This window comes from Notechis scutatus, chromosome 2 (genome assembly GCF_049901735.1).
Source record: "Notechis scutatus isolate UNSWTSFEM ecotype Mainland chromosome 2, rNotScu1.2, whole genome shotgun sequence".
NCBI lineage: Eukaryota > Metazoa > Chordata > Lepidosauria > Squamata > Elapidae > Notechis > Notechis scutatus.
In genome coordinates this window covers 26,074,935-26,095,502 of record NC_142010.1, presented here as the reverse complement: position 1 = coordinate 26,095,502, position 20,568 = coordinate 26,074,935, and the positions used below count along the sequence as shown (strand labels likewise).

General features: G+C 43.6%; 3 protein-coding genes across 4 annotated transcripts in view; all 3 read left to right on the top strand.

The window, feature by feature from the left end:
• Window positions 1-1,188: 1,188 nt before the first annotated feature.
• On the top strand, window positions 1,189-8,384 carry LOC148131945 (zinc finger protein 197-like). The gene is made up of 4 exons (XM_087953851.1): window positions 1,189-1,889; window positions 2,994-3,107; window positions 5,192-5,318; window positions 5,928-8,384. The coding sequence occupies exons 1-4, from the start codon at window positions 1,536-1,538 to the stop codon at window positions 7,112-7,114; spliced, it is 1,782 nt and encodes a 593-aa protein (XP_087809977.1). The 5' UTR covers window positions 1,189-1,535; the 3' UTR covers window positions 7,115-8,384.
• Window positions 8,385-11,651: 3,267 nt separating this feature from the next.
• LOC113425989 (uncharacterized) lies at window positions 11,652-19,924 on the top strand. 2 transcript variants are annotated; one of them, XM_087953824.1, is made up of 4 exons: window positions 11,652-12,375; window positions 14,593-14,706; window positions 15,503-15,629; window positions 16,388-19,924. In XM_087953824.1, the coding sequence occupies exons 1-4, from the start codon at window positions 12,022-12,024 to the stop codon at window positions 18,082-18,084; spliced, it is 2,292 nt and encodes a 763-aa protein (XP_087809950.1). In that variant the 5' UTR covers window positions 11,652-12,021; the 3' UTR covers window positions 18,085-19,924. The 2 variants fall into 2 exon arrangements, with proteins under 2 accessions (XP_087809950.1, XP_087809949.1); XM_087953823.1 differs by having other exon boundaries at window positions 11,951-12,465.
• The window catches only part of LOC113425981 (uncharacterized), a 54,838-nt gene continuing 45,951 nt past the window's right edge, over window positions 11,682-20,568 (top strand). Inside the window, 1 exon segment of the mRNA XM_026688294.2 lies at window positions 11,682-11,957. The gene's annotated coding sequence lies outside the window, so the exon portion shown is untranslated.

Genomic DNA, 20,568 nt, shown 5'->3' with positions numbered 1-20,568 from the left:
CTTATGCCAGGGGTCCCCAACCGCCGGGCCGCGGACCGGTACCGGGCCGCGGAACAAGCCTTACCGGGCCGCTGGTTGCTGGGCGCCGCCATCTTTTTGGTAAAAAGCGCTTCCGGTGAGCTTTTCCGGGTAGAAAGCTCACCGGGCGCTTTCATCATAAAGATGGCGGCGCCGCGCTCGGTGAGCTTTTCCGGGTAGAAAGCCATTTCTACCCGAAAAAGCTCACCGGAGCGCTGCGCCGCCATCTTTTTGACGAAACAGCGCTTCCGGTGACGTCACCGGAAGCGCCTTTCGTCATAAAAGATGGTGGCGCCCAGTTGACGCCGGTACCGGGCCGCGGCGCCCAGCTGATGCCGGAACCGGGCCGCGGCGTCGAAAAGGTTGGGGATCCCTGCCTTATGCCACCAGACTTGAAATTCTAGAACTAGAAAACCTTAAATTACGCCGTCTTCGTTCTGACTTAAGCATGGTATATAAAATCATACATTGCAATGTCCTACCTGTCAATGAATACTTCAGCTTCAACCATAACAACACAAGAGCACACAATAGATACAAACTCAAAGTAAACCGCACCAAACTTGATTGCAGGAAATACGACTTCAGCAATAGAGTGGTCAATGTCTGGAATACTCTACCCGACTCTGTAGTCTCTTCCCCAAACCCCAAAAACTTTAACCTTAGACTGTCTACTATTGACCTCACCCCTTTCCTAAGAGGTCTGTAGGGGGCGTGCATAAGCGCACCAACGTGCCTATCGTCCCTGTCCTATTGTTTCTCTTATTCTTTTATTTTTCTTATATGTACCCATTTCATGTATTCACAACTATGTATACACTTATTATCTTGTAAACAATTGGCAAATCAAATAAATAAATAAATAAATAAATAAACAGAGTCCAAACCGGTTTGGAGAAATCCCCAAGAGTTATTGCTTACATAATTATTCAATAATATATAGCGTATTATATAATTATACAGCATATCAATAAATTTACTGGTGGGAAGGAAAGAGAAATCCCAGGTGCTCAGAACCAGCAAGCTAAGATTCCATTCAAAGGCGCTTTGCTCTATTCCGGCCCTGCTCTTTCCTGTACCCGCGCGTCCCCTCCAATCCCATCTACCAAATACTCCGCCACCACGTGACTTCGGTCGACCTTTGAGCGTCTACAGAGAACACGGCATGCGCAGAAGACCTTTGCCGGGTCCTACTGTCACACACAGAGGATAGGAGAGGCGGTAGTTGCCTTATGAGACGCTCTAATCAAGAGGGATCATAGTCTTGTGCCTCTCTAGGAAGTAATCATATCTCACCGAGTCTGTGGGGGGCCTGGCGAGCGCGGGACGTTTTGGCGGGAGTGACTTGCAGCTTCTCTGCCTGAGAAGATCTGAGGGGGCGGAGCCCCGCCCCCTTCTCCTCGCTGAAACCGGGAAAGGGGCGGGAAGGATCGGCGGAGGAGGGTCCGCTGTGACCGAAGGCGGCGGCCTCTGAGGGAGTTTCCCCCAGTTCGGGCTGAGCTGAAGCCGGAGACCGAATGGAGGCTTGGGGGTCTCCCCTTCAGGCGGGGAGCGGCCTCCCCGAGGGTCCCCGCAACTCCGAGGCTGAGCGCTGGCGCTTCCGCAACTGCATCGCCCGGGAGGCCGAGGGGCCCCGGGCGCTTTGCAGCCGCCTGCACCGGCTGTGCCGGGGGTGGCTGCGGCCCGAGCGGAGCAGCAATGCCGAGATGCTGGACCTAGTGGTGCTGGAGCAGCTGCTGGCCCTGCTGCCCCCGGAGCTGTCGGGCTGGCTGAGGGAGTGCGGGGCGGAGAGCTGCGCCCAGGCGGTGGCCCTGGCCGAAGGCTGCCTCCTCGGCCCCGCAGCCGCCCCGGAGCCCGGAAAGGGGCGGCAGGTGAGGCACTTTCATCCTCTTCTGCGTCTCTTGTCTCTCTTCCTTATAGATAATCGCAGAAAAGACATCCAGACAACTCGTGTTGGGATGGTGTAATAGTATGTGGGAATAACTTTGTGGGACGTTATTCACTCATTCTATTTTCCCTCATAGTTTGTCATGGACTGGACAACCATAATGTAAAAGATATCTTAATTCCCCCATGGGGGTGGAAGGGGAAATGTCATAAAAACCCTTTCTAGTATTTCCAATCAGGATTCCCAAACCAGGGACTCAGACTGAATCCAAGAGGGATCCTCTATAGCTATTGCCCAAAATCCCACCCACCCACAAATCATGTTTCTATATCTCAGTTGGATCATCCAAGTTCTCTAGTCCTTTCAGAAATCTTGATCAGTACCGTTTGCTTTGAATTGAATGTGAATGTAGTGTCTTAAGTGAATTCCCTTCTTCATCTATTCCCAATTTGTGTCATGTCATTCTTTTAGTCCACCTTAGAATATTATTGCACTCTGCATGTCCCTTTGATACTGAGAATATATCATTCATTAAAGTTGGATATCCTTCAGAATCATTTTGCAAATTGATTTATTGAGCAAATCTGCCAAAAGGTTGCACTCCATTGCAACAGAGATTCTCCCTAGTTCATTACTTTTCTATATATTCAAAATTATCTTAAAACATTTATCACTAAAAGTTAAATCTAACTGGGAATTTGTTAGAAAAAAATGAAGTATCCAAATTGTTTTAATGAGAGTCTCAACGGGCATTTTACCCTGAAAAGCACTCGGTGTACATTCCAAGATCTACTTCTGAACTTCCAGGTTGGTGGTCTCCTCATGGATAGGATAAAATTAAATACATTCACAAAGAAGGAAAGGCCAAAATTGTCAAGGAAAGGAGAGGAGATAAATAAGCAGTTCCTGTTCCAAAGGAAAATAGGAAATAAAAAAGAAGCAACTCACAAAAGTGGCAGAAAATCTCAAGTTGTCTCATTTTGATTTGAATTGGAAAAATACACATGGAAAGGAAAAACTTAAACAAATTAACATGGTTAGTTCAAACTCATTTGAAAGTGGATCATAAATCAGGCTTTTTTTTCAGTTTCAGGAGCCATTGATTGAGGAGATTTCAGCAGAGCTCCAGGGAAGAGGAGATCCATCCAATGATTCTGAAGAGCTTCTTTTCAGGAGGATCCAACTGGGACCACGTTGTCAGGTAAGGGTAGATTGAAATGTTTAAACCAGGGTTCGCCAACCTTTTGGACCTTAGGGACCACCAAACTCATAATTTTAAATCCCAGGGACCACTAACTGGTTCTTTGGGCATGGCCTAATTTGTGGGTATGGTTTGGTGGTCATGTGACTGGCTGGGCATGGCTTGTATGTAAATATTGTAAATATTTATATAAATATTGATTTTTTTTTTTATAAAAAAGCAACTTTTACCCCAAATCAGGCAAAGCAGGCAGGCAGATTGAGTTGCTCACAGAATCATTCAGTGATCTATCTATCTGCCATTGGCAAGCTCAGTCTGTCACATAAAATTTGCTTGCCGTGAGTCTGCACTGAATAATAGAAACTTCAGTCCTAAGGGAGGTTCGGCTGTGCTTAAAAGCAGAGCCAAATATCTAAAGACTAGCTAGAAAGCAAGAAATCCAACCATTTCCTGCTTCCTAGCTAATTAATCTCCCGGCACAGCAGAACACCTGATGCTCAGAAAAAGGAAAAATAGCAATTTAGCAGGCAAGTTTGCCGGGTAAGGAGTGAGTGGGCGGGGAGGGTTCCCGCAGGCCATGTGGGCGGCACAGCCTTGTGTTTCTGCGCAGCCTGGATTAATTGCTTTGGGGGGATTCTCTGGGGGTGAGATTTCTCTGCGGCCCACCAAAATTTTCTCACAGCCCACCAGTGGGCCGCAACCCACCGGTTGGTGACTGCTGCTTTAAATAACTTCATTTATGAGCTTCGAAAACCAAATGCCAAGTGTATGTGAATTTGAACATGGCATCTCCACAGAATGCCCCACTGAGCCTTATTGATTCAACGTTGAGGATAGTCCTAGGAATGCAAACAAAGTTCATTTCAATTCACAAGAGGAACAGTTTAATCTTTCTTAATATCTTTGAAAATACTTGGGGATAGCAGTTAAAAAATTAAAGACATGAACTGAAACAATACCAATTGAACAAAAATTGGTATTTTGAGCCAAAAAAGCCAAAACAGTTCTAGGCTGCATAAACAGGGATAGAATCAAGATCATGTGAAGTGTTAATACCACTTAGAATAATGCATCTAGTTTTGATTGCCATAATGTAAAAAAGATGTTGAGACTCCAGAAAGAGTGCAGAGAAGATCAACAAGGATGATTACTGGAGGCTAAAACATAAAGAATGGTTGCTGGAATTGAGTATGCCTTGTTTGATGAAAAGAAGGACTAGGGGTGACATGATAGCAGTGTTCCAATATCTCGGGATGCCACAAAGAAGAGGAAGTGAAGCTATTCTCCAAAGCACCTGAGGGCAGGTCAAGAAACAGTGGGTGGAAGCTAATCAAGGAGAGAATCAACCTGGATTTAAGGAGAATTTTCCTGATAGTTAGAACAATTATTCAATGGAATAATTTGCCTCCAGAAATTGTAAATGCTGCAACACTGGAAGTTTTTAAGAAGAGATTGAATTAACCATTTGAAATGGTATATAGGGTTTCCTGCCTGAGCAGGGGGTTGGACTAGAAGACTTCCAAGGTCCCTTCCAACTCTTACTCTATTCCATTTTAAAATTGCTTCAGTGATAGCCCAATATATCCATTTAAAAATAAATTACAGGATGGGCAAATTTCTCATATAAAAACCTGTTAGTCAAAGCTGAGAAGTTTTAATAGTAAGACTGTTGGTCAAGTGACTGATATTTTCAGGATCATGTACAACATTTTGAAATAGGGCAGATACAAAATTCCTAAAATAGGTATGTGCTGTTTTCTAACAAATTTGTGTTTTACTGGGCCAGAGAGGATTCTCTGCACAAAATCTTTTTGGTGAATTCTTCCAGGCCAGGGGAGGGGGTCCCCAAGCAGTGCTACAGCTTGGATGCATCTAAGCTATATTTTGTGCCTTTAAAAAACAGCATAGAGGAGGTGGAGAGGGGCTTCCCACCCTTAAGGACTATGTGCACCTTCAGGGTGTATGTCTGTCTTAGGAGAAAATGACCATTTGGTCTTTTGCAAAGCTCTCTTTTCTCTTTTGGAATTAACAAAAAAAAACATGAGAGGACAGTCATAGGGGAAAAAAATTTGTTTTGTTTCTAGGACTCTGATCCGTTGGAGGAGGTGGCTGTGGACTTCACAGAGGAGGAGTGGGCACTGCTGGATTCCAGCCAAAAGGCCTTGTGCAAGGAAGTCATGCTGGAAGTTGCTATGAATATGGCGGCTCTGGGTAAGGATCCTCTTTGCTCTGGGTTCTGTTGATTAGGGAAAGGTGTTTTAAGTGGGAATTAAACAGGGAAGATACATGCACTCAATTGCATAAGGTGGTGAGAACTCTAATGACTATCACCTGTAAAAATATTTCCTAATCTCAGGAAAATCAGGATCACAAGGTATAGTATGCAGTGGACACCCACATGTGCAAAAGCCCCATACACTTTCACCTGGTTCCCTTTAACTGCCAGGCCCTCCAGATCATAAACCAGTCGAGGCATGTCATGGGCAACTTTGTCCAAGGTTGTCATCACAGCCACTCTTCTAGAAAACAACAAGGGCCTTGGCAGAAATGCTCACTATAGCTTTGTGAAAGGCCTTAGATGGAAATGCCTGAGCAGATTGATCTAACAACACAAATCCTTAATATGTTTCAGGGCGGAAAAATCTCTTGGATATCATTAAGAGCATCATTGATAACAATTTCAACCCAATGTCTCCTAGTTTGACAAATTGCTGGTGCCAAGCCTGATACTCAGATAGGCATATTTTGACCGGGAGATACCCCCCTTCGCCATCATTTTAAATTCTAATGAGAATTTCTGGAGTTTTTTTTTCCAACCAGGTGATGGTGATACCCTGGAGAATGAGAATGACAAGCATCCAAGGATATTTAAACTGCAAACGGCAGTGTCTTCAAAGAGCCATTCCTTCTCTCTTACTTTACCTAAAATACTGGATAGGAAACATGAACCACAAAGGTTTGTAAACTATGAGAAGGATTTAAGTTTAAAGAAAAAGATGAAAATATGCATTAAGTGTGGAAAGAGCTTCAGTAGAAAATGTAATCATTGCAATCAGAGGATTCCCATTGGTGAGAGTCCATATAAATGCCCAGAGTGTGGAAAAGCCTTTTCTACAAACTATAATTTGACTCGCCATCAGTGGATCCATACAAGAGAAAAACCACATAATTGCCAGGAGTCTGCAGAGACAGTCACTGAGAGTACTGATATTACTTCTCATCAAAGGATCCACATAGGGGAAAGACCATATAAATGCATGGAGTGTGGAAAAAGCTTTCTTTGGAACACAGATCTTATTCATCATGAGAGGACCCACACTGGAGAGAGACCATATACTTGCATGGAATGTGGAAAGTGCTTTGCTCAAAAAAGATATCTTACTGATCATGAAAGGATCCACTCAGGGGAGAGACCATATACCTGCATGGAATGTGGAAAGTGCTTTGCTCAAAAAAGATATCTTACTGATCATGAAAGGATCCACTCGGGGGAGAGGCCATATAAATGCATAGCGTGTGAAAGCGACTTCCGTACAAGGCGTAATTTGACTCACCATCAGAGGATCCACACAAGTGAAAAAACATACAGTTGCATGGAATTTGGAAAGAGGTTCACTGAGAGTAGTGATATTACTTTCCATCAAAGGATTGACACAGAGGACAGACCATATAAATGCCTGGAGTGTGGAAAGAGCTTTATTGACAAATGGCGCCTTACTTTCCACCTAAGAATGCACACAGCGGAAAGACCGCATAAATGCATGGAGTGTGGAAAAAGCTTTCGTCAGAACTCAGAACTTATTCGTCATAAGAGGACCCATACTGGGGAGAGACCATATAAATGCATAGAGTGTGGAAAAGGGTTTACTCAGAAAAGTGGTCTTATTAGTCATGAAAGAATCCATACAGGGGAGAAACCATTTCCATGTGCAGAATGTGGAAAGAGCTTTGCTCAGAAAGGACACCTTAAATTTCATAAAAATATTCACAGGGCAGAGATCGTATAAATCCTTGAAGTGTGGGAAAATCTTTTATTGGAGCACAAAACTAAAATAATGCCTACAGAAGAAATCGTATAAATCTATGGAAGGAGATTCTGAACAATGCTAGTCCCAAATATTTGAATTCATTCAGAGCAGCTAGATTTTCCATTGCCTATTTTCACCTGCATTTCCCTCCCCCCCCCTCTTTCCTGCCTTTTGCCCATTGCCATCTCACTATCTTTTCCAACCAGAGGAGTAATGGCTTCCTTGACTTCCTTTTTAATTTACCTAAAAACCACTATATAAAACAAATTTATCAAATTTAGAAAGCATTGCAACCTGCAGAATTATGTTTAATTCCCACAAAATAGTGCTCATATTCTTTTCTTTCCTCTTAAGTCTTAGCTAAATAAGTCCTCTCATTTCCCTTTGTTATCTCCTGACCAGAAGAAAAAGCAGTGAGATCAGCTCCAGAAAGATAACCTCTTTTTTGAGTAGTTGATTATTCCATACTACTTCAGTTTCCCAACATAGTTTGGAGAAAAACCTCTTTATACTCTTACAGTCTTAGAATCTTACTAATAAACTCGGATAACAGATAATCAAAATTGGAAGGGACCTTATAGGTCATCTAGTCCACACACCCCCGCCCAAGCGGGAGACCCTACATCAACTCTTATGACCTGTAATTCTACAGCCTCCTTTCATGTATTTGTTTTTCATTATCTCATCCTGTCATCATCGGCTATACCGAGCCTCATATTTAAGCCTACTAAGGGAACATAATCAGTAATTGAGAGATCAATTACTGTGGGGTTGTTAGGTAGCGCAGCCCCTTGAAACAAGATCAATTCTAAGAATCCACCCAGCCAGGAAAGACAAGGAGAAAAAGTCAAGACTTCAACAGAACTCAAGTAGATATAAAAGAGAAAAGATATAGGTGCAGATTGTGTACTGTGTAGAAAAAGGATTCCTTCATTGAGTCTATAGAGATTATAAGTAATCCAAGTCATGGTTTTCTCAAAAGTGCTTTTTCAAAAGACAAACTGGACTTTATTTTTGCTTGAAGATGTTTCACTTCTTAGCCAAGAAGTTGAAAACTGAAGAAACTTCTTGGATGAAAAGCTAAAAACAAAGTCCAATTGTCTTTTGAAAAAAAAAGCTTTGGAAGTCTTGAGTGTCATTGCAGGAATACAGACAACAGATGACAAATTGGTGTAAAGGAATCCCCAAAGTATTTATTGTTTACATACTTATTTAATAAATGTAGTTGCTGTGTGGCTGCCTTCAGCAATTTCCTTTTGTCACATTTGCAGCACCATCCATGTCGTCTCCCACCCTTTCTTCAAGACTTCAAGAGAACAGAAATAGATATAAAACAGAAAAGATGTAGGGCAGATTGTGCTCTGTAGAAACTGGGGGATTCCTTCCTTAAGTTTACGGATGTCCAGGGCAGAGGATCCCCTACCTTTCCCACTTTGGGCTCAGGGAAATGGTTCTGTGAGATTGATGGGGTGGGGAAGCTGACATGCAACTCCCTTTGCATTTGCCCACTGCTTTGCCTAAGTGGGAATGTGCAAGTGCACAAGCACACTCGACCGCCACTTCCACGGCCCCATGCTGTAAGTCCCAATTCCCGATAGTGGGCCATGGCCCAGGGGGGTTGGGGTCTACCAATCCAGGTCATGATTGTCCCAAAGGTGCTTTTTGAAAAGACAACTGGACTTTGATTTTGCTTGAAGACATTTCAGTGCTCATCCCAGAAGCTGAGAACTGAAGAGGCTTCTTGGATGAGAAGCGAAACATTCCCTGAATGTCATTGCAGAAATACAAATAACAAGACATAAACTGGCGTGAATGAACCTCCGAAGTATGTATTGATAGCATACCATGTTTCCTTGAAAATAAGACACTGTCATATTTTTGGAGCTCCAGAATAAGCATTAGGGCTTATTTTTGTGGAAACACAATTTCAGGGTGATCAGCTCGGATGGGCATCCCATCCCCCAGGCACGTGGACAAAAGGCAGCAAGTGCATGGGGGCCTATGTCCAGCAGCAGTTGCAACCTGCTGGACACTTGGTCAGCATACTTGGGGGCTGCACAGCCCGCACAGCACAAGTGAGTTGATTACCTCTCCAAGCAGCAAATGGCAGAGGAAGTGCAGGGCGGGGAGCATGCAGTCCGGATGTGCCTCATGGGCTGAGGGAAAGTGGAGAGTTGGTAGGCCGGAGGAGGCAGGTGGCTGGCCGCGGGAGGCTCGTCTTCCATGTAGCAGCACTGGCAGCAGACAGGCAGAGGTGTGGGGATGAAGGTATGCAATCCTGACGAGCTGTGTGGGCCACAGACAAGCTGAGAGATTGTGGGACCAAGTGGGCAGGTGGCCACGGGACGTTTGTCTTTGCATCTCTCAGCTTGCCTGTGGCCTGCAGAAAGCGTCGAGATTGCCTGCCTCCCCACGCCTCTGCCTCCTTCTGCTGCCAGTGCCACCATGCGAAGATGAGCCTCCCACAGATATCCACCTGTTCCGGCCCACCAACTCAGCTTTCCCGCAGCCTGCATGGCACATCCAGATCACCTATCTTCCCGACCCGTGCCTCTCTCTGCATCTGCAGCCAGTGCCTTTATGTGAAGACAAGCAATTCAATTTAGTTGTTATTTGAAAACCTCTTAGGGAGTGAAAAGCTGGAGGATCCTTTTTCATCCTCTTCAAGGTTTTTGGCTCCAGTAATCACAATCACTTTGGAAAGAAATGGTATTCAGTAAAATACTTTACCAAATTATAGCTTGAATATAGTTATCTATATTGCTTAGTTTCACATAACTATTAATTAGCTGTACTGAAATTGATAACTCTTATAAGATAACTCTAATAAGATAACTCTTATAAGCGTAAACTGGTTAGCCACCATGGTCAAAACGGCTGCAGTTCAGTCACCTTCCTGAGATGTTTAGCATTTGTCCACTGAAGGTGGTTATCATGGGTGAAAGGCCAATGTTTTTTACTTTAGCAATGAGATTTCCGGATAAAAGACATCTTAGGTTATGATCAAATTAGTAGGAATGTTGCACACTATTACATTTATTGTTTCTACTGCACTGTGACCTTTATCTAGAGCAGGGGTCAGCAATCCGTGGCTCTGGAGCTGCATGTGGCTCTTTCATCCCTTTGCTGCAGCTCCCTATCGCTGGTCGGCTCCACAATTGATAGGGCTTCAGGTTAGGACCGGTAGAGGAAAAAGGATGCCATGCTAAGAGGAGACTCGGATGGGGGAACTGGACTTCAGAATTGAAGGGGGGCTTCCGGTTAGGACTTTTGTGGCTCTTTGAGTGTTTAAGGTTGGCGACCCCTGGTCTAGAGGCTACTCTGATCTGTGGTTTTGAACTGCTGAAGGCAGAATGTGTGAAGGGTAAACATAATTTCCTTCCCACACGTTTCAATAAAAAATCTCTAGTTCAGCTGATCCTTTCTATATATTGCAGATAACATTAAAATACTTATAACTAATAGTTAAACTTGACTTGGAATTTGAGGTGAGCAAGAATGAAGTATTCAAATTGCCTTTTAATGATGGTTGCAATGGTTTCAAGGGGTGTGTTTTACCCCCGAAAGCATCTCCGTCTTTATCCCAAAGTCTCCCCACTGCAAGGAGCACAGAAAAGCCATGCCAAAACTGAGGAGATTGATTCTCTCCTTCCCAAGAGATAAAAAGTCCCTGAATCTAAAGGAAAATATTCCCAAGAGATAAGTCCCCGAATCTAGAAGAAAAGATAGAATGGGCAGAAGTACATCCACAAAGAAGGAAAGGCCACACCTGTCAAGTGAAGTGGAGGATCTAAACTGCAGCTCCTGATAAGAAGGAAAAAGAAATCAAAAGAAATATTTCACAAAAGTGACAGGCATTTATCCAGAAATCCAGCAGCCACCCACAGAGTAGGAGTTCTCAAGTTCTCTCACTTTGACTTGGGTTGGGAAGTACAAGTGGAGAGGAAAAAAATAAGATAAGCGAACTAACATGGTTATATAGTCATTTGAAAGTGGATCTTAAAATAGGCTGTCATTTGTGGTAGTCATTCATGGGGGAGATTTCAACAGAGCTCCAGGGAAGAAGAGGAGATCCATCCAATGCTTCTGAAGAGCTTCCTTTTAGGATGATCGAATTGGGGTCACTTTTCCAGTTAAATGAAGGTTTCTTGTGAAACGTTTAAACGCCTTCCATTTATGACAAGAAAACTCTGAGGGTGAACACCGGGTCTCCATAGAATTACCCAGTTTCACTCATTCAGTTTTCATGATTGTTCTGGGGATGCGAATGAAAGGTTGAAAGAGTTGAATATTTTTTAAAGTATTTTGAAAGCCAGTTTAAAGAAAAAAACCTGCTTGGGCGATTAGATGATCTTCAAGGTGCCTTCCAATTGTTAATTTGTTAGATTCCATTCAAAGGCGCTTTACTCTAACCCACCCCAGCTCTACCACCTCCGGTCCTACGTCCACACATCCCCTCCCACTCCTACCAAATACTCCGCCATCATGTGACTTCGGTCGACCTTTGAGCGTCTACAGAGAACAGGGCATGCGCAGAAGACCTTTGCCAGGTCCGACTGTCGCACGCAGAGGATAGGAGAGGCGGTAGTTGCCTTATGAGACGCTTTAATCAAGAGCATGAGGGATCATAGTCTTGTGCCTCTCTAGGAAGTAATCATATCTCACCGAGTCTGTGGGGGGGCCTGGCGAGCGCGGGAAGTTTTGGCGGGAGTGACTTGCAGTTTCTCTGCCTCAGAAGCCCTGAGGGGGCGGAGCCCCGCCCCCTTCTCCCTCCCCTGAAACCGGGAAAGGGGCGGGAAGGATCGGCGGAGGAGGGTCCGCTGTGACCGAAGGCGGCCTCGGAGGGAGTTTTCCCCCGTTTGGGCTGAGCTGAAGCCGGAGACAGAATGCAGGCTTGGGGGTCTCCCCTTCAGGCGGGGAGCGGCCTCCCCGAGGGTCCCCGCAGCTCCGAGGCTGAGCGCTGGCGTTTCCGCAGCTGCGCCTCCCGGGAGGCCGAGGGGCCCCGGGCGCTTTGCAGTCGCCTGCACCGGCTATGCCGGGGGTGGCTGCGGCCCGAGCGGAGCAGCAAAGCCGAGATGCTGGACCTAGTGGTGCTGGAGCAGCTGCTGGCCCTGCTGCCCCCGGAGCTGTCGGGCTGGCTGAGGGAGTGCGGGGCGGAGAGCTGCGCCCAGGCGGTGGCCCTGGCCGAAGGCTGCCTCCTCGGCCCCTCAGGCTTCCCGGAGCCTGGAAAGGGGCAGCAGGTGAGACAAATACACCGTGGGACGCTGATGTATTTCTCAGCCTTTGTAAGAAATCGCAGCCACGAAGAAGACGTCATCAGAACATTTTCAGTAATTTCCAATATTTTGGAATATATTGCATCTTGAGACAAATGCTTCTGTTTCACAATGGTAAAAATTCAGTGGGATGCTGACATATGTAGCAGACTTTGTAGGGAATCAAGGACATTAAGAGACTAGGGCAACCATCTGTTTAGGCATCATAACAGAAATGGCTGCAGTTGAGGCACCCTACAGAGATGTGGTTTACCAATTTTTCACTGAAAATGATAATCTTGGAAGAAAGACCCATTTACTTATTGCACCAAACAGATCTCAGGATAAAAGAGATCCCAGGTTATGGTCCAGTTAGGAGGAATGTTGCACACTTTTCCATTCATTGTTTCTCATTGCTCTTTGATCTTTGTCTAGACTAGAGCCTATTCTGATTTGTGTTTTTGAATTGCAGAAGGCAGAATGTGTGAGGAGTGGATGGGATTTGCTTCCCACACGTTCCAATAAAAATTATCTGCTTTAGTAGCTCTTCCTTTCTGTATATTCAAACTTCTTAATAGATTTGTAACTATAAATTAAACCTGATTGGTAATTTAGGGTGGGAAAGAATGAACTATTGAAATTGCCTTTTAATGACAATCGTGTTTTCAAGGAGTACATTTTACTCCCAAAAGCATCCCTATGTTCATTCCAAAGTCTTTCCCTGAATTGCCAGGCTGGTGTGGTCCTGCAAGAGGCACAGAGAAGAAGCCTCTGTAAAAAGGAAGGGGAGAATGTTCCTATCCCTCAATAAAGGTCCCCAAATCTAAAGGAAAATACTAGTGAAACAAGAACAGGCATGAGTACATCCACAAACGGAAAAAGACACATTTGTCAAGTGAAGAGGAGGAAATGAAGATGCAGTTCCTGATGGGAATTTTTTTTAAAAAAAAGAAGCAATGAAGTGTTTCACAAAAGTGGCTGGCATTTATCAAGAAATAACAGCCACCCACAGAACAGGAGTTCCCAAGTTCTCTCACTTTGAGTGGTTGCAAAAATAATAAGTAGACAGGGTAAATGTAAGGCAAGAAAATTAAACACCTTTATTGTGCTGTCCCAGCCAGTCTATGGGAATTGGATAGTTGCTTCGGAATTATGAGCTGTCCCCTTAAGGCAGTGGTCCCCAACCTTTTTGTACCAGGGACCAGTTTCAAGCAGAAACACTTTTTCAAGGAGGGGGGAGATTCTATTTTCCATTCCCAAAACTTTATGTTTACCCTACAACTAGCATTAAAGACACCTGACTGCAGTCTCTCTAGTTCTAGGTCTTGCCCAGCTGTGTAGCTACAAAATTTCATGCAGATGTTTCTCTTATCTCTGTTTGGTGAAAACAGGAATTGAATGAGGAGCATTTAGTCAGTGTGTTTTCCCTAGGAAGCTCCTGTAGTCCTTGTTTAGGGATCATTCAGAGCTACGATGGACCTCTAACATCCAGCCCAGGAAGAAACTGCTTCAAAGAAGCCGGGGGGGGTGGCTTTTCCTGTCGGCGCAGCTCTTCCGAAGCGCCCGTTCACCCCCACCCCGCCCGCCCGCCCGCGGTTCAATCCAGTGCTCCGTTCTGCCTGCCTGCCTTCATTTCTGGTTGTTTGGGAGCAGCTTCGGCTGAGAATAATAACTATTCGCCTCTTTTTATCAGCCGAAGCTTCTCCGAAACAACCAGAAACGAAGGCAGGCAGGCAGAACGGAGCACTGGATTGAACCGCGCGCGGGCGGGCGGGGTGGGGGTGAACGGGCACTTCGGAGGAGCTGCGGCGACAGGAAAAGCCACTCACACCCCCCTGGCTTCTTTGAAGCAGTTTCTTCCTGGGCTGGTGGAGGAGTGAGAGAGGAACGAGGCGGGAGGAAACCGAAGCCACTGAGCCAGAGAGCAGGACAGGCTTTGGTTGCTTCCTCCCTCCCCTTCTTTCATTTGTGTCCTTGATCCCTGATCCCAGCAGCATTCACCGAAGGCGAAGAAAGCCGCCATTTTTTTTAATTTTTTTTTCTTTGCGGCCCGGTTCAGAGTGCTCCGCGGCCCGGTGGTTGGGGACCCCTGCCTTAAGGGAATGCATCATGGTAAATGTAGTTAAAGGTATCCTGGGAAATGTAGTCCATGAAAATTTATGGTCATCTGAAAGCGGATGATAAACCAGGTGGTTCCTTCAGTTACAGGAGCCGTTTGTGGGTGATATCTTAGCAGAGCTTCAGGGAAGAGGGGATCCATCCAGTCCTTCTAAAGAGGTTGTTTTCTCAAGGATCCAAGTAGAGCCAACTTGTCAGGTAAGTGTAGGTTTCTTGTGAGAAGTTTAAATTTTTGTTCAGGAGCTACTTTGAAAACCAAATGCTGAATCTGTGTGCCTGGTCTCCCCATAGAATGATTCAGTCTCACTGATTCAACCTTCAGAACTGTTCTGTGGATGCACAGGAAGGACAGTTCAGAAGAATTTTGTATTAAGAAATGTAATTGATATGTTGGAATATTTTTCAAAAGATTGGACAATAAGTTTTTAAAAATAAAGGCCATTAAGCGAAGCAATAGCAATTGTAAAAAAAAATTGTTCCAGAAATAGACCAACCTATCCACTTAAAAAAGCTCATATGAAGGACAGGTATGTGTACCTCTAAGTCAAAGCTAACTGGTTGTAACAATAAGACTGTTGGTCAAATGATCTGACATTTCCAGGATCATTTCCAACATTTTGAAATAGCCCACGTAAGAAATTCCTAGTTAAGTTTGTCCTGTTTTTTAAGAAATGTTATTTTGCTGAGCCAGGGAGATGAGGCCAGGGAATTCCTCTCCCCAAAACCTCCTTGTTGAGTTATTCCAGGTCAGTGGGCGTGTGTGTTTGTGTATATGTGTGTCTGTTCCATTCGTGTTGCCATACTACAACTTGGATGCATCTAAGGCATGTTTTCTGCCTTCACAACAGGCTTCCCAGCCCTATGTGAACGTGCAGAACCTATGCTTGTCCTATTGGAAATATCCGACTGGGTCTCTGTTTTCTCTTTTGGGAGTAAGGAAAAAAAAACAAAAGAAAGGATTGTCTGCTGGAGAAGATTTTCTTTCTCTTTCTAGGACTCTGATCCCTTTGAGGATGTGGCTGTGGACTTTACAGAAGAAGAGTGGGCAATGCTGGATTCTGGCCAGAAGGCCTTGTGCAAGGAAGTCATGCTGGAGCTTTTCAGGAATATGGCTGCTCTGTGTAAGGATCATCTTTTCTCTTGAGTTCCATTCATTGGGAAAGGTGTTTTAAGTGGGAGATAAACAAAGAAGATACCTACATTCAATTACTTAAGGTGGTCAAACTCTACCTGACCCCCACCTGGCACCATCTTTCTAACCTTTCCTAATGTCAGGAAAATCGCGGTCACAATGTTTACTATGTAGCTAATATCCAGTGGAGGAGCCATGGCCACAAAGAGCCTCATACACATTTCTTTGATTCCCTTCAATCACCAGGGCCCCCACAGAAAACAAACCAACAGTGGCACTTCATGGGCAATTTTGTCTAGCTCAAGGTTCTTCAAACTTGGCAAGTTTAAGACTTGTGGACTTCAATTCCCAGAATTCCTGAGCTAACATGACTGGAGAAGGAATTCTGGGAATTGAAGTCCATAAGTCTTAAAGCTGTCAAGTTTGAAGACCCCGCCATAGCCACTATAGAACACAAGGCCTTGGCAGAAATGCTCATCATGGCTTTGGGAAAGTCCCTCAATGCTCCATGGAAATCCCTTGTTAGATTGACATATCAACAACAAAATCTTCTGATTCAGTGCTGTAAAATTTCTTGGATACTATTACAATCACCTGGATAACAATTTGCACCCAACATCACCTAGCTTGACAAATATCTCGTGCCAAACCAGATGATCGGATGGGCATATTTTTTTACTCAGGGAGACAACCCCTACCCCCCTTTGCCATCATTGTAAATCTAATGAGAATTTCTTTTCCAAACAGGTGATGGCCTGGTGAATGAGAAAGAAAAACAGCTGAGGTTACTGACATTGCAAAGAAAAATGTCTGCAAAGAATCATTCCTTCCCTTTTACTTTATCTAAAATACTGAATAGAAAATACAAACTACATACTTTTGCAAAATATGAGAGGGATTTCAGTCTAAGCAAAAAGATGAAACTATGCATTCAGTGTGGAAAGAGCTTCAGTACCAAAAGTAATCATTGCCATTGGAGGATCCACACAAATGAGAGGTCATATAAATGTCCAGAATATGGAAAAAGCTTTTGTCAGAAAACAGGGGTTATTTGTCATAAAAAGATCCATGCAGGAGAGAGACCATATAAATGCATGGAGTATGAAAACAGGTTTATTGCCAATTGTCAGCTTACTTTCCATCAAAGGATACACACAGGGGGAAAATTGTATAAATGCATGGAGTGTGGAAAAAGCTTTCGTTGGAACTCAGAATTTATTCGTCATAAGCGGATCCACAATGGGGAGAGACCATATAAATGCATAGAGTGTGGAAAGCACTTTACTCAGAAAAGACATCTTATTGTTCATGAAAGGATCCACACCGGGGAGAGACCATACAACTGCATGGACTGTGCAAAGCAGTTTACACAGAAAGGTCATCTCATATATCATGAAAGAATCCATACAGGGGAGAAACCATATAAATGCACAGAATGTGAAAAAAGCTTTGCTCAGAGAGCACAACTTAATGCCCATAAAAGGATCCACATAGGGGAGAGACTATTTAAATGCTTGGAGTGTGGGAAAAGCTTTAATTGGAGCAGGGGTCTAATTCATCATAAAAGAACCCACACTGGAGAGAGACCATATAAATGCACAGAGTGTGGAAAAAGCTTTGCTCAAACAGCATATCTTAATGCTCATAAAAGGATCCACACAGGGGAGAGACCTTATAAATGCCTGGAATGTGGAAAAAGCTTTTTTGACAGCGGTGACCTTACTCGACATCAGAGGATCCATACAGCAAATAAACCATATAAATGCATGGAGTGTGGAAAGAGCTTTATTGACAAGTGGCGCCTTACTACCCACCAAAGAATTCACACGGGGGAAAAACCGTATAAATGCATGGAGTGTGGGAAAAGTTTTTGTCGAAACGCAGAATTTATTCATCATAAGAGGATCCACACTGGGGAGAGACCATATAAATGCATGGAGTGTGGAAAAAGCTTTGCTTGGAAAGGACATCTTAATACTCATAAAAGGATCCACACAGGGGAGAGACCATATAAATGTTTAGAGTGTGGAAAGACTTTTGTTCGGAAAGGATGTCTTACTGGTCATGAAAGAATTCACACAGGGGAGAAACCATATAAATGCACAGTGTGTGGAAAGATGTTTGCTAGGTCGGGACATCTTTATTCTCATAAAAGGACCCACACAGGAGAAAGACCATATAAATGCACAGAGTGTGGAAAGAGCTTTAACTGGAACAGAGATCTCATTCGTCATGAAAGAATCCACACTGGGGAGAGACCATACAGGTGCATGGAGTGTGGAAAGCACTTTACTCAAAAAAGTGGTCTTATTAATCATAAGAGAATCCATACTGGCGAGAGACCATATAAATGCACAGAATGTGGAAAAGGCTTTACTCAAAGAGGACCACTTAATTCTCATAAAAGGATTCACATGGGGGAGAGACTATATAAAAGTGTGTAGTGTGTAGAAAGCTTTAACAAATTTACTCATGAAAGAATGCACACACGGGAAAATCCATAGAATGTATGGAGTGTGGAAATAATTTTACTAGGAAAGAACATCTTACTCATCATGAAAGAATCCATGCTGCGAGGAAGGCTTCTAAATGAATAAAGTAGAAAGATCTCCAGTACAAACTTTTTTCTGACTCAACCCACTTAGGAGAGAAATCATGTAAATGCAGGGAGTATGGAAACAGCTTTACTCTGGAAGGACACCATAATTCTCATAAAAGAATGCCCATAGAAGAAACCATAGAAATACATGGAAGGTGCTTCAGAATAAGCTTTCTGGTCCCAAATACTGGAATTCATTCAGAACAGCCATCTGTTCCCTTTCCTACTTTGACCTGCATTTTTCTTCTCGCTGTGGAAAGAGGGATGCAAAATAGGAATTAAGCCCTTCAGTTTTCCTCCCTGTTACTGATCACCATCTTACTATCTTTTCCAGTTGGAGGACTGATGAATTCCTTGACTTCCCTCTTAATTTACCTTAAGACACTATATAATGAGTGTCAAGCCTGCGGTCTGGATGCATCACATGCTGGCCCCACCAAGTTTAGCGAATGGGAGAAAAGTCCTGCTACGTCATGTGATGCCGCCTTGGCCCGAGTTTGATACCCCTGGTCTATATGAAATGGAAATGGTATACATATATCAAATTCAGAAAGCAGTTCAATCTGCGGTGTTGTTTTAGTTTGGAAAACATAGTGGTCATTTTCTTTTCATTCCTCTTAAGGTTAGCTAAAGAAATCTTGCCATTTCTCTTGAGAGGAGTAAGTTCAGCCTCAGAAAGGCACCCTGTTTTTGAGCAGTTGCCAAAGTAATTATTCCTCACCACTTCAGCTTCCCAACATATTTTGGGGAGGAAACTCCTTTTACAGTCTTGGAAACTTATTAAGAAACTTCTTAATAAAGGTTTTTTCCCCCTTTTTCAGTAAGGTTAAAGAATTTTGCAAATAAAAATGGTGACAGTTCACAAAGATTACTAGGGAACAAATTGAAATACACATTATTTCCATAGCAAGGAAGATAAAGCGGGAATGGCTAAATTGATTATTTTATTCAAAGAGTAAAATATGTTCTTATTTGGATATCACTTCTGGAATTTGTGTTTGTGAAGAAAAATATGAAACTTTGACCTTGGTTTTATTAATTAGATTTGTTGTTATAGGAATGGCTAGTTATAAATGTGTAAAAGCAAAAAAGTTGAGGTTGGAGTGTGTTTATCTTGTACTGTGCTAAGAAGAGTTGTAAGTCAATGGCCCCTTTTTCTCTTTCCCCTTATATCTCACGCTCCCTTTTCCCTGCTCCCTTTCCTCTCCTTAATTTCCTGTTTTCTTCTTTGTATTTTATATAATAATAAAAATAAAAATGATAAAAATTTGGAGAGGAGAAACTTTTTTTAGTTGTAATTTCTCCGCAGTTGCTTTCCATTTATTCTTTTTTCACTGCTAAGCTATTTAAATTTAGTAGCTGGAGCAGTGGGGTTGGGCAGTGAACCAGAACATGAAGTTGTGCTTGATTGTTTGAAGAATGCTGGCTCCTATGTGAGGCAATCTGCACTTAAGTTTGTTGTTGTGGGTGTTGAGTGAGGAGTTTCCCTCCCCCCTTTTTCTTCTGTGTATTCCCTGTGCTCTGCAATTTACCTGGTGATGCTCCTCTACCTGACTGTTGTATCAGTGGTGGGATTCATTTTTTTTTAATCACCGGTTCTGTGAGTGTGGTTTGGTGCGCTTTATGCACGCATGCTTTGTGCACGTGCAGAGGGGTTGCTACTGACCTGCGATCCTGCACTCTCCCTGTGTGTTAGCAGCTGAGCTTGAAAACCAGGAAATAAAAGTCAGAATAGAGCCGGGGCAGGCGGGCCCAGCAACTGATCGTTGGAGCGAACAGGTTCGCTCACAGATGATCCTTGGAACGATCCTCGGCCAAACTGTGTTGTATATATTGATGTAATATATGTTTATATAAAACTACAAGTATGTGTCAGAATATATAACTTCATTTGGACACCTGTACAATTCCCTGACACTATCTGACCCAGTTTTCATGGCCCACGAGCCCCATAATTCATTTCACATACGGGGATAAACCTACTTCAGGAGGTTTCACTTCTGAGGGAGTTTTTTAGGTATTGCCACCCCTTGAAATCAGATCAACTTCAAAATTCAGCCCACAATGAAGGATCAAGAAGAAAAATTGAACAAAAAGTCAAGACTTCAACAGAACACAGATACAGAAAAATGTATAGGGCATATTGTATTCTGTAGAAAAAGGGGATTTTAACAGACCAAAATACACCAGAGAACAAAGTAGCCTGAAGAAATCCCCAGAGCATTTATTGTTTACATATCAATTTGTGTGTTGCTCTTCCAGGTTCAGGCATGCCAGCTAGCTGGTCTTCACGTGCATGGGAGCGCCGGAAACTGGAAGAGCAGCTGCC

Excerpts from the sequence above, each read along its gene's own strand:
- LOC148131945 (XM_087953851.1), top strand. The coding sequence starts at position 1,536 with ATGGAGGCTTGGGGGTCTCCCCTTCAGGCGGGGAGCGGCCTCCCCGAG. Across the intron at positions 3,108-5,191 it reads AACTGGGACCACGTTGTCAG|GACTCTGATCCGTTGGAGGA; the intron begins GTAAGGGTAGAT and ends TTTTGTTTCTAG. Across the intron at positions 5,319-5,927 it reads TATGAATATGGCGGCTCTGG|GTGATGGTGATACCCTGGAG; the intron begins GTAAGGATCCTC and ends TTTTCCAACCAG.
- LOC113425989 (XM_087953823.1), top strand. The coding sequence starts at position 12,022 with ATGCAGGCTTGGGGGTCTCCCCTTCAGGCGGGGAGCGGCCTCCCCGAG. Across the intron at positions 12,466-14,592 it reads ACGTCATCAGAACATTTTCA|TTACAGGAGCCGTTTGTGGG; the intron begins GTAATTTCCAAT and ends TGGTTCCTTCAG. Across the intron at positions 14,707-15,502 it reads AAGTAGAGCCAACTTGTCAG|GACTCTGATCCCTTTGAGGA; the intron begins GTAAGTGTAGGT and ends TTCTCTTTCTAG.